General features: G+C 35.4%; 1 protein-coding gene across 2 annotated transcripts in view; it reads left to right on the forward strand.

Moving 5' to 3' along the window:
• The first annotated feature begins 687 nt into the window (after nt 1-687).
• DSC1 (desmocollin 1) overlaps nt 688-13,373 on the forward strand; it is a 35,149-nt gene continuing 22,463 nt past the window's right edge. Inside the window, exons 1-5 of one of the 2 annotated variants that reach the window (XM_032152589.2) lie at nt 688-1,356; nt 4,421-4,505; nt 6,052-6,254; nt 7,502-7,621; nt 8,744-8,899. In XM_032152589.2, the coding sequence (XP_032008480.1) occupies nt 1,294-1,356; nt 4,421-4,505; nt 6,052-6,254; nt 7,502-7,621; nt 8,744-8,899 (627 nt within the window). In that variant the 5' untranslated portion in view covers nt 688-1,293. The remainder of the gene's footprint in view (nt 1,357-4,420; nt 4,506-6,051; nt 6,255-7,501; nt 7,622-8,743; nt 8,900-13,373) is intronic. The other variant, XM_032152591.2, reaches the window with a different exon arrangement.

Below are 13,373 nucleotides of genomic sequence, written 5' to 3' on the forward strand. Positions count from 1 at the left end.
TTCCAAATCTTCCTAGCTTCTAATTCTAATGAAGCAGTTACATTTACTTCTGTCTCTACATACAAGAAGAAATTGTTCCCATTGTCAAATAAGCTGAAGAAAATCTTCCATTCCTCCCTTCTCAGCAGCATGGGTGCTGGGCTCTACCTTAACATTTGAAAATATTTATCCTCCTCTCCTAACTTCCATCACTGCCATTGAGAGCAATTGATATCATTGAGCTCACTAATTTGGGACAGGAATAATGATGCTAAAGCTTTTATTAGAAGAATCATTAAGGTTTAAAAAAACCGACACTTGATGGCCTTATTGTACCATTAAGCTAGGATATCCTATGTGTAATGTACAAGTAATTAGGGTGAATGGAGTGATTTTAGAGAGACTTGGTCTCAAAGATTGTAGTTGTCCTTGAAAAAATATAAGGGTAAAAAGCAATGGCATCATGTACAACAAAAGGAAAGCCACAAGAAAGATTATATGCTAGCTATTTCTTTATTCTTTTTCTTTTATGAAGTCTTTACACTCTGATAAGTTTCTTGTGACATCTAGAGAACTAACCACAGTGAATAGTCAATAACAGGAAGTAGATACAATGCCTTTATGAAGTTGCTGCTTTAAACTGGAATGCCAGCTCTCTAGCAGAACTACAGTGTTCTACACGACCGACGACACCTAAATGCTTAGATGGGAGATAACTTCTGATGAGTGTGATTACACATGCTTAGGTCCTCTGATTTGCCAATGGCAGTTGAGGAGGCATCACTTCCTTGCATGGCGTTTGTGCACAATTTATGTTTGTACCTGGGGGCAAGACAGGTTAATAAGGCCAAGAAGGAGGAGAGGCTGTGGGAGTGGGTAATAATTGGGGAGGACTTCACAGCATCAACCTGGGGGAAAGGGAGGAGGGCTGAGGATGAAGGGTGTTCCCTCCTCCTTCTGCCTATGTGTTAAGTGGCAAAATAAATTTTGAAAGCTGCTGTGAGGAGGAGCTACTGACTGGGTTTTGGGGTGTTTTGTACCCCACCCTCCTCACTTGTAGGAAAGCCTCTTTGCATTTAGACGTAATTGAACTGGAAGGAAGGAGACTGGCCAGGGAATAGGGGGAAAGAAATTCTCCTGTTGCTCCTCCTACTGTTTATCACTTGCCTTCTGACTGTCTTCCAAACCAAGCTCAGCTGCATCAAGGTGGCAGCAGAATACCCTGTGCAAGTGCCAGCGTCTTCTTAGCCGCTCTGTGCATCCCAGGCTGCCCTGTTATCTGGCCACCGTCCCTGGCCATTGGGACTGCTTCTGATGGCTGTGGCCTCCGCTGCCCCAGGGAGCATCTTCTGTAAGCAGCTCCTTTTCTCTCTTCTGGTGAGTAACAACCAAAGGATTAGGGAATTCAAGCATGTTACTACCTGCTTCCTCTCTGCAGTTTGGGCTTGAAACAGACTAGGAATGAGGATGGGAGGCAGAGAAGAGAGATTGGGGAAAACAAAAACAGATCTGAGGAAGATTCAGGGAAGAATTGAGAGGCTTGGGATTCAGGATGGAAAGTGTTCAGCTTACTTCTCAAGCACCCACTGCCAGAGTGTTAAAATTTTTCAAGGGAATCCCTCTTCCATCCTGATGTGGTGTTTTTCTAAGAGTAGAGAAATGAATTCATTCCTTAGGCATTTGGCCCAGAAGTTTCTGAGGTTTACTTCTGCTACCGGTGATTACATAAACTCATGTTATTTAACATGCTGAGTTCTACTAAGCTGCAAAAAAAGAGAAAGGATTCTGGATGAACATGCAAATTATCCAGGACTTTTTGAATTTTACCCATGAAGCAGTTTAAGCAAAGAATAGTTAAAGACAAATAACAAAAATGTGACTGTCATTGAAAATATCCTTAACTTGGCTTCCACTTGGGTTTTTAATAGCTTTGTAACTGTAGGGTGCTATTTTTTCTTTGGTAGTGAGGGAAGAGAGGGGGGTTATTTCACACATCCGTCCGTCATTTCTGAGGTGTGAATTTCTTTTTTTTTCATTTTAGCAAAATATTTTAGTTTCAAAATATATTTTTAGAAATGGCAGGTAAGGGGACAAACATTTTCTCCATGTAAATAATATACAATGCAGGGTCGATGGTCAGCTTCTCATCCTGTAACTGCTTAGGGAGACGATAATTCAGATACCATCTTGAGTTAGTACGAGTTTGTAAAATGTGGTAAAAATGTTCCAAAGGATTCTATCCACATTTCTTTTGCTTCTGATCCCTGTACTGTCTAATATCTCTTGGACAATTCATCTCCTGTTCATTTATTTCTGGCTCTGAAACTGACTAAAATGGTGTCACTAAGCCACTTAATGATTTAACCTGAAGACGGGATTAGTATTTAATGAATGGAAACCTTCAGTGGCTCTGCCTGCAGAGGGAGGACCATCAACATGGAATCCTAGGACAAGAAGGAAGGAAGATGGGGGTGGGAGTGAAAGTGTGGATATAACCTATAAGAATGTCTCATATATTTTATATATATGTACATTTATATATATATATACACACACATATACATATACAGTCATGCTCTGCATAACAATGCCTCAGTCAATGATGGACTACATATATGAGTGGTCCCATAGATTATAATGGAGCTGGTCTGTATAGGTGAACCATTTTTTATCTTTTGTATTGTATTTTAATGTATTTTTTCTATATCTAAAAATGTTTAGTTACACAAATACTTACAATTGCCTACAGTATTCAGTAGAGGAACATGCTGTACAGGTTTGTAGCTTAGGAACAATAAGCTATACTATATACTATACACCTAGGCTGTACCATGGTGCATACCATGGGGTATACACATATATATACCGTGGTGCATACCATGGGGTATACACATATATATATACCATGGTGCATACCATGGGGTATACACATATATATACCATGGTGTATACCATGTAGGTATAACCGAGGTGTGTAGTAGACTATATCCTCTAAGTGTATGTAAGTATACTCTATGATGTATGCGCAATGATGAAATCACCTAACGTTGCATTTCTTAGAATGTAAGCAATATATGACTGTGTGTATATATACACACATACACACACGTACGTATATAGGTATAGGTATATGTACAGGTATATGCATATATATGTGTACAGATGTATATGTATCTGTGTATATATATCCTAATTACAAAATGCTCTTTCCACATTATATACTTAGACAACTATTAACAGTATGGTCTATGCTTAGAAAGTTCTCTAAGTACAATTTAGTATGTTCCTTGGCATTAGGGATGAACATATTTTAAAAGTTAAATAAATACGAATGTCTCATGTTTTAAAAGTGGTTTTTAAATTAGGACTAAATAAAAATGTGGCGTTTTAATTCCAGATTTCTACCTAACATAGATTTGTAAAATTACAAACTATTTAATTAGACTGCTACAGTATATCTGATAGACTTCAGTTGAGCTGGAAAAGAAGTGCACATCCTTAATATGGATGTTAATCCATTCTCTTTCCTCCTTGCAAGTAATGGGTCCTGTAATTCTAGAATTCAGAGAAAGCTGAAAGCTGATCATAAAATTGACCTACATGTTTCTGGAAAACCTAGCTCTAATCTATCTTATATTTAAATAATAAAAAGCAGTTATTTTGATAAAGAGAAACAGAAGATTCCAATAAAAAGAAGTAAAATATATTTTGAACCTATAGACATTTTTGAAATGATAGCTCTTCTTTTGTTTTTCAGATAGTATCTATGTCTTTGAACTACCTAGGTTTTAAAAACAATAGCTGGGTCTTGAATTTAATTAAAAATCTTTACCAATTTGAAGGATACTCTCCATATTTTGACATATATTTCTTTTTAGATTAGTCATGTGATTTGAGACTATTTAGATTTTGAAGTTTTGGCCAAGTCAGTCTGAAAATTGATTTGAGAACAATGATTTTTTGGGGGCGTTATTTTTTTATGAGGTTAAAAAAGCCCTTAACTATTTTCTAGACTTCATCAAATATAACTTCAAATAGTAAAAATGATGATTAGAGAATTAGGACATATATGTAATTATGCATTTCAGAGTTAAGTATTTTCTTCATGTTAAAAATCAGAATGGCATTTATGAATGGTCTTAGAGATGTATAACTTCTATATAAAGTCAATGGTTTGTGAAATATTTTCTTGCACTGACACAATATGATTTAGGTTCTAAGAACTACTATTCACTTAATTTTTTCATTGATAAATAAATGACAGTGTTATTCCTACAGCTATTCTCTTTGCTGGTTCCTTTTAAAGTGAGTATTAAAAATGTAAAGAATTAAATGATTAATTTGTTTCCAAAATTAACAATATTTTTATCAATAAGAAAAAGCTATAATGTGAAAATTTGTGATCAAATTCAATTCCTGATATTTTTTATTTTTTTTTGAGGTTTTAATATTACTTTGCGATGCTTGTCAGAAAATTTATCTTCGAGTTCCTTCTCATCTTCAGGCTGAAACACTTGTAGGCAAAGGTGAGAAACACTATTAACAATTTCATAGTTGTAACTTGCCACATTTAGCTTCAGGCTGCTCTCGTCAAGTTTGGGATAAAAGCCATATAGTAGCTACTTGAAGTTAAAATTGGACTTACAATAAAAGATAGGCTACTTGTTTTTTGGTAGTGGTTAGAAATAATTAAAATACCAAAATTAGTTGTATACTTCTCTTGCCAAAAAATTAGCAAGCATCAGAAGGCTGAATTATCTTGGATTACATCAAACAAAGCAAGGCACCAAAACCAGGAGCATATTCTAATTTGTATAAACTAATCTGCTGCCAAAATTTCAAAGCCAAGATTCTTTAATTGATTAGACATGAAATGGATGTCTCAAAATCTAAATGCCCTCAATAAAATTTGTACTTGAGGTTGATTACAATGAACAAGTATCCACCAAGAATAAATGTGACATATTTCACAGAATAGCTTGTGAAAATCAAATAAAGTTTTGGTGGGTCTTAGTATCTCTGAAGTATAAGTTGGTTGTTCTGAGTCCAAACGTAAAATTTTTTCATCAAGGTTTTTCACTGGCTTTGAGTTAACATGTAAAAAATTACAAACTGAATACAGAAATGGTATCTTTTCCAAGCCGGACGTTGTTTTGCCCAGTGCTTTAAGGTTTGAAATTAATTAACAGTCCACACTCTAAAGACACATAGTAAATACACTAAATGTGTTAAATATGAATCTGTAAAGGAGGTAATTTGATAATAACCACAATGCATTGCGTTTACTGAACCTTGAAAAGTATTACAGAAAGATTATTTGCAATATTACTGGGAAAAATTACTTAAGAATAGACTAGCTTTCTTATTTATTTATTTAGAGACAAAGTCTTGCTCTGTTGCCCAGGCTGAAGTGCAGTGGCACTATCTCTGCTCACTGCAACCTTCACTTCCCAGGTTCAAGCAATTCTCCTGACTAAGCCTCCTGAGTAGCTGGAATTACAGGTGCATGTCACCCTGCTTGGCTAATTTTTGTATTTTTAGTAGAGATGGAGTTTCACCATATTGGCCAGGCTGGTCTAGAACTCTCGACCTTGTGATCCTCCCACATTGGCCTCCCAAAGTCCTGGGATTACAGGTGTGAGCCACCTAGTTTTCTTATTTTTGGCAAGATAGTTTTAACTATCAAACTATTGCAAAAAGTTCAAAATCTACTGACATCATACAGTTATACCACTTATGACATAAAAAATCAAGTTTGTATACACATATATAAATTTATACACACACACAATAATTAAGAGTTCAAAGGAAAGAGAATAAAATCAGTGACACTAGGAAAATATTTTATTTCTTAAATTAATGTATGACGAAGGTAGTGGAAAATGTGACTCCATTAATATAATTATTTAATTTTCACAGCCCCCACGTTTTAGAATAGCAGGTGCTGAGCACTTTCGAAATGTAACCTCCCTTTTTCTGCTTCTCATGCCCTAACTCACGGCTGTCATTCCTGTAAAACTTGTTCCATTCCTGTTTCATCTGACAAACTGCTGTGATATTTCTTCCCTGCAGTGAATCTGGAGGAATGTCTCAAGTCGGCCAGCCTAATCCGGTCCAGTGACCCTGCCTTCAGAATTCTCGAAGATGGCTCAATTTACACAACACATGACCTCATTTTGTCTTCTGAAAGGAAAAGTTTTTCCATTTTCCTTTCAGATGGTCAGAGACAGGAACAACAAGAGATAGAAGTTGTACTGTTAGCAAGAGAAAACAAGGTATAAGGCAAGGGCTTAATTAAGCAGCCTAGCACAGTAATCTGCTTACGGGAGTCCTTCATGTTTCACGTGTTTTAACGTGTTTCACGTTAAAATCCATGCTATTGAATGACAAATTTGTCTTTTCCACTTACAATTAGTGTAAATAAAGACTAGACTTTTAAGGAGTGGCAGAGCTATTTACAAACTTTTATAAAGATGAATGACTCTGTAGACCGGGAGCAAAGTAAGAATATCAAAGTTTTCTAATAGTGATTTCACGTTTGGGAATAAAAGAACAAACCAACCTGAGGAGCCAGGACAAGACAGGGGCGGGTCTAAAACTCAGCGAAATGTGATTCAGGCTGGAGATGTGGGCTCCACCCTGTGCGGCTCTCTTGCCACTGATTGCGGGTTTGAGTCTCTCTTTAAAGAGGAGAAGAGACTGTCTAAAGCTTACTCCCATCTTACTAGAAAATTCTATAGGGGAGCCTCTCTCTTCAGAGAGTGGAGGTGTGGCCAATCCACAGGATTGGTTTGAATGTTTGATTCTAGACTCATTTTCTTGCACTGAGTGGTAGAGATCAGTTCAGAAAGCAGAGAGGAAAAAGTTGCTGGAATTCACATCTCATTTTCAGCAAATTCACCACAATGAATTTCGTCTTATAAAACGAATATAAGAAATTCGTTTTATAAGAAATATAAATCATTTCTTAAAAAATGATTCTATTTGTGAGAGGATTTCCCAACTAAATTCTTTTTGATTATATGAACTCCTCTTAATATGCTTAAGACTTCAAAGATGTTATTTTATATCCACATTGTAAAATCCCCACATTATATAAAATCAAGTATACTTGAGTAAATGCTGACCTGTGTCCATATAGATGTATAAATGATTGTATTGTAGAGCGAGGGTTTTAACAGATTTTGGTTGTACCGCTCCTAGTAGAATAAAGTTGATCGTTAAATAATTATTAATGAATTATCTATTTTGGGGGGGTTTATACTTTCTCAAAGTGGCATCTTTCCAAATGCCCTATACATTTCCTGGTGGTTAACTGAGTAAATAGAGAAATAGGTAGAACTGAGGAACATAATGTAGTCTGAGGTGTGTGTGTGTGTCTTATCAATAGAAATGCTTTGCTGACTAGCCATGATATTGTAATGTATAACCCTTACATCTGCTTGTTGATGTATGTGTAAAAAAATCACAGTTCCAAAAATGATAAGCAATGCTACATTTCTTTGTTTCTTGTCAAATATAGGCTCCTAAGAAGAGACATACCAAAGACACAGCCCTCAAGCGCAGCAAGAGACGATGGGCTCCTATTCCAGCTTCATTAATGGAGAACTCATTGGGTCCATTTCCACAACACGTTCAGCAGGTGCATTTCACTTATTTGATTTTATACGTGTCCAAATTTTTTTTGTTCTTAAACTTTTCATTCGAATTGCACAGCATATTGAATCAGAGCTTTAAACTAATGGTACAAATAATGATCATCTATTCACCAGAACTAGAGTCCTGTAGAAGTGACTCAGTATATCTTATTACTTTCTTACAGATATCATATTTAGAAATTTAGAAACAAATTTTATATTTGGAGTTTCTGGTGTTTCTGGCGCTCTTAGGTCTATGTCTAAATTCACCCAAATACTATGCTAGACTTGTTAACACTAATGTACAGAAGGCACACCTACATGTTTTGCATAGTTCAACTCTTGCTTAAACTAACACTCATCTTTTATAAAAATGACCTGTATTTCTGCTTACCATGTAAGATTGCATCACTGCCACATGGCTGGATTGCAAACATAGAACAGTTTTGAAATTTTGGAGTGTAATGGCATCAACTCAGCTCACTGCAACCTCTGCCTCCTGGGTTCAAGTGATTCTCCTGCCTCAACCTCCCAAGTTGCTGGGATTACAGACATCCACCACCACGCCCAGTTAATTTTTGTATTTTTAGTAGAGACAAGGTTTCGCCATGTTGGCCAGTTTGGTCTTGAACTCCTGATCTCAGGTGATTCACCTGCCTAGGCCTCCCAAAGTTCTGGGATTACAGGTGTGAGCCACTGCACCCGGCTAAAATTTTCTAATTCTTGAGGAATTAATTGTGGAAGAAAAGTTGCATTACTTCTAGTTTTATTATCACATAATTTTCAATTCCAAAGAATTTAAAATCATGGAAACTGTTACTATTATTTATATGATGATAAGAATAAGTAGATAAGACTTGAAAAGTGTATTACTCTGCAAATTTTATAGATATACAAATGACAAAAAAGTTGAGATCAAATAAGTGACAGAATTTGTGGCTTTGCACAATGCAAAATGCAAATAAAAATTCGGAAAACATGGCAGATAATGGGCACCTAAGCGGAAGAAAGAAAGAATAGGAGAGTAGGAAAGAGGGGTAGTGGTAAAAAAAAAAAACCATCACAAGAGGTTAGGTTGAAAATATTCATCATGACATGTTTGTTCTATTCCTAAATTATTACTGCAGATCCAATCTGATGCTGCACAGAATTACACCATCTTTTACTCCATAAGTGGACCAGGCGTGGACAAAGAACCCTTCAATTTGTTTTACATAGAGAAAGACACTGGGGATATCTTTTGTACAAGGAGCATTGACCGTGAGAAATATGAACAGTTTGCGGTAGGATTATTGAAATATTTATTCATAATTATATCTTTATTACTGGCTTACTAATATTTTCAACTATGCTTGTTTACCTAAGAATCAATTATTTGATTTAATATTCAAGATATTAATACGCAATATAAACTTTAAATTTCTATTTACCATTGATGAGGAAAAACAGTGGATCTAATAAGGGAAGTGGTGGGGGAGGTAAAGAAAATATAACCATAGAATTTTAAAGGATATTTTTTGGTTTGTAATCCTGGAGAAATAACAAAGAGTTTTACTGAATTTAAAGTTATCTATAATAAAATGACTCAATTATTCTCAACCATGGCTGTACGTTATAAGTCATGTGAGAACTTGAAAAAAAATACTGATGCTTGGACCCATGCCCAGGTATTCTGATTTAATTGTTCTGGGATGAGATCCAGTCATCCAACGTGATTCTAAATGTGTTAAGTGTTGGATCCACTGCCTTAGCCCCTTACATAGCTTTTTTTTTTCATTCCTTTCTCTCACTATTCTTCAGCAATGAGATCCCTTAGTACCATTTTACTTCCTTAGTAACCCAGAACAAGTTTATCAATTCATTTGATTCTATCTTATCCTACCCAAAGACAAGACAATTCTAACTCTTCTGATAATTAAATCCTTTTGTTTCTGTTAATTTTATATAACTCTTTGGTGGACTGATGTCTCATCTGATGAAATGAGATATTCATAGTAGGTTTTTGGAATGGTGGTGAATAAAACTGATCAAGCGTTTATTGTCTTGAATGATAAAAGAGTATAATAAAGTTCTTTGCTAAAGGAGCATATAAAAATGAAACTTATCTCATACTTGGGCAGTTCAGAGAGTAATATCTTAGCAGACATCTGGAGAATGAGTAGTAGTTGGGGGCCACCTCAAGGCAGTTATGAAAGAAGTTAACAAATGTGGGGAGGGGAAGTGGTAGACAAGTGTTCCAGGAAGATGCATCAGAAATGGAAATATTTACTTGTTAAAAAGAAATCAACAATAACAACAAACCCTGGCTGAAGTGTAGTTTGAAGCTAAGGAAGAGTGTGAAATATGAAGCTAGTAAGTAACAAATAGAGAGGTAAAGACCTTATAATTCATCCTAAGGAGATTAGATTCTATCCTAAGGATACCCTCCAAAGCAGTCTATAAGGCAGTGAAAAATTTGAAACTGTATAAATTTTCCACTTTAGATGTTTCATAATTAAATACAAAATTCATTGTGGGATTGTAGTAGCATATTTTCTTTATAATTTTATGTTCCCTTCCAAATTCTCTAGAATAAACATATTTTACTTCTAGTAATATAACACACTTTTACTTTAAAAAATAGTGTATGCAAGTTCTTACAGGAGAAGTAAGCTAAGCACCATTGCAATCACTTTGATCTTTCTACTCATAAACAAATAAATAACTGATAGAAAGTAAGTTCTCTGCTGCTTTTACAGTTTCTTTACTAGAGAAAAGATCTAACACTAGAAGTCACTCTTGAAGAGATATAAAAAGCTGCCTACTCTGTATATTGCAATATCCACTTCATTTTCAATTTTGCTGAGGAATTGTTTGATAGGGTTCTGTTTGCCAACCTGCTTTCTATCTTTGCTTCTTACTGTGATCATTGCCAGAGGGAAAAGGAGAGAATAGTTTATAATTAAAAATAAGTAACTTTGCTATTTTTAACATTTAAAAAAAGTAAATGAATAAAATAGGTTGAAATTTATCCTCAAAATTAAACTTTTAAATAATTTTCCCTCAGAATTACCCATGTTTCTGTAGGTCCCATTAACACAGTTAAGTTTGAATTGGCATTAAGAAACACCACTTGCAAATTAGTAAAGTTCATTAAGTGAGATACAGCAACAAGATGTAAACCTGATGCAATTATAAAATCACTTGAAGCAGGATAGAAGACTTCCCTGTCAATGCAGAGGTTAAAATTAAGATAATATGTTTTTAACGTAATATACTTTAATAATAGTTTTCTATCAAATCTAGTTTCACTTAATTTTTAAAATATTGAATAATGTACGTTTCTGGGAATTAGTAGATCCTAAGTGTCTGTTCCTTTCCTTGTAGCCTCAAATAAATCACAACCTCCTAGAGTTCACTTTCTTCTTTGTTTATGGGCTGCTAGTAGCTGTGTTCCCAACCTCAGTAGTGTTCTGATCATTAAATGCCATAATATCAGTGATACCACTATGTAAACTGTAAAAGTTGTTGAAGATATTCTAATGGTAGATTCAACAATACACATGCTCTAGAATTTTGTCCTTAAACCTGGGAATTTTCATGGAATTTTCTAATTCTTTGGTTTTATATAAGCCATATTCATGTTAAGTATTAATAATAAATTATTTTTATTTGAAATAATTTGATTTCATAGATTTGGGAGTAGTAGCCATAAGTCTAATTCAATACATATTCAAAGAATAATTATATAAGAAGGGAACTTTCTTCAACAATTCCAAGTGACACTGTGAAAGCAGCTGCAAACTTCCTTTCTCTCTGAGTGTTGGGGATAATCTGTACCTTTGGAAAAGTTAGTTTCAATCTGCTCCTTTCTTACCTATTCCTATTCAACCAGAACCTTACTATCTTTTACTATCTTGTTTTTTTTTTTTTTTTTTTTTTGATATAAGGTGTCACTCTGTCTCCCAGGCTGGAGTGCAGTAATCCGATCTCGGCTCACTGCAACCTCTGCCTTCCGAGTTCAAGCAATTCTCCTGCCTCAGCCTCCCGAGTAGCTGGGATTACAAGTGCCCACCACCACGCCCAGCTAATCTTTGTGTTTTTAGTAGAGACAGGGTTCCACTATGCTAGCCAGGCTGGTCTCAAACTCCTGGCCTCAGGTGATTCACCCACCTCGGCCTCCCAAAGTGCTGGGATTACAGGTGTGAGCCACTGTGCCCGGCCTCTTGTAATGTTTATTTTCTCTTCTGGGCACACAAGTCGATTCATTCTCTTCATATATGTGCTGTTAATTCACATTGTGTACCCACTCAGCTTTGGTGTTACTGCTCTCTCCTTTCTCTGCCCTGTCTACTGAATGCCTGCCACTGTAAGGCCAAACTCAAGTCCCTATTTCTGTCAGCAGCTGTTTGCATTTTTCCAAAGATGACAGCAATTTCAGCAATATATAGTGTGAAAGGGCTAAAAGAGATGAGATTCTTCAAGCTACAGAATAATTCAGAGGAAACTATATCACAATAACACACACATGACACTAAATAACACACTTATAACCTAGCTAAAAATACAACTAATAATATTCTAAATTATTTTTTATTATAACAACACTTAAGTATATTATTATTGCTTTTAATACAGAATGATGGAAACAGTAATAAAACCATTACCTCTATTGAGTTTTTTGAAATTGTTGCTTTGTTGACTAAATAACATATTTATAATGAGTTACTCTATCATATGAACATAAGTCAATTCTCCTAGAGAGTTAGGCTCTGTTTTAATGTTAAGCTAATGATGATTCCAATTTTGATTTATTTTGGAGATATTTGGTTCATTATTAGCACAATAAAACAAAACCAGGATACTACCTGAAACAAAATCACCAACTCTGAATCAGTGGAATGTGAAATAATATTTACTTGTAGTCAAATAACAAAAATATTATTTCAAATTACAAATGAGCATATGGTGGGAAGCAGATGATCTTCATTTCCATTGAAGAGAAAAACTAAGACAAATTAGTCTAAATTATAGCAGTGTGGACTTAGTAGGTTGGATAAGGAGACTTGTTAATACCATTTTAATGAGGTAGAAAAATTCATTACAAGAGATGCAATAGAATCTTTATGAAAATTTTTACAGAAGGATAACTTAAGAGGTAGTTTGTCTTCCTAAAAGGAAAGATGAGTAGAATTGAATGCAAAAAGCTATTTATTGAAGACTTACCCAAGGTAAGGCACTGTGTTACTGTGTCAGGTACTTCTGGGATACACATATTAGTAAGTCTCAGTCTTCACGCCTGAGAGCAACTGTAATCTAATAGAGATATAAAACCATTTTATAGTTTTATCCAGCTAAAATATCAAAATGACAGCATTTTAAGGAATAAAAATCCACATCATCTACACAAAGAGAAAGGGTTTTTAGGAAGGGTGACTAATGTTGATACCTGAATGTGCTGGTAGTGATGATGATAATGATGATGTGACAGTGGTAGTGGTGCTGATGATAGTGGTGGTGGTGACGGTGGCGATGATGATGACGGTGGTGGTAGTGTTGGTGGTGGTAGTGGTAGTGGTAGTGGTGATGATAATGATAATGGTGATGATGGTAGTGTGGTGATGATGGCGCTGATGATGATGCTGGTGACGATGGTGGTGGTGGTGGTGGTAGTGGTGATGGTAATAGTGGTAGCAGTGATGATGTGGTGGTGATAGTGATGATAACGGTGGTGAAGTTGGTGATGAGAGTGTGGTGATGATGATGATGGTGCTGCTG

Source organism: Hylobates moloch, unplaced genomic scaffold, assembly GCF_009828535.3.
Source record: "Hylobates moloch isolate HMO894 unplaced genomic scaffold, HMol_V3 SCAFFOLD_5, whole genome shotgun sequence".
NCBI lineage: Eukaryota > Metazoa > Chordata > Mammalia > Primates > Hylobatidae > Hylobates > Hylobates moloch.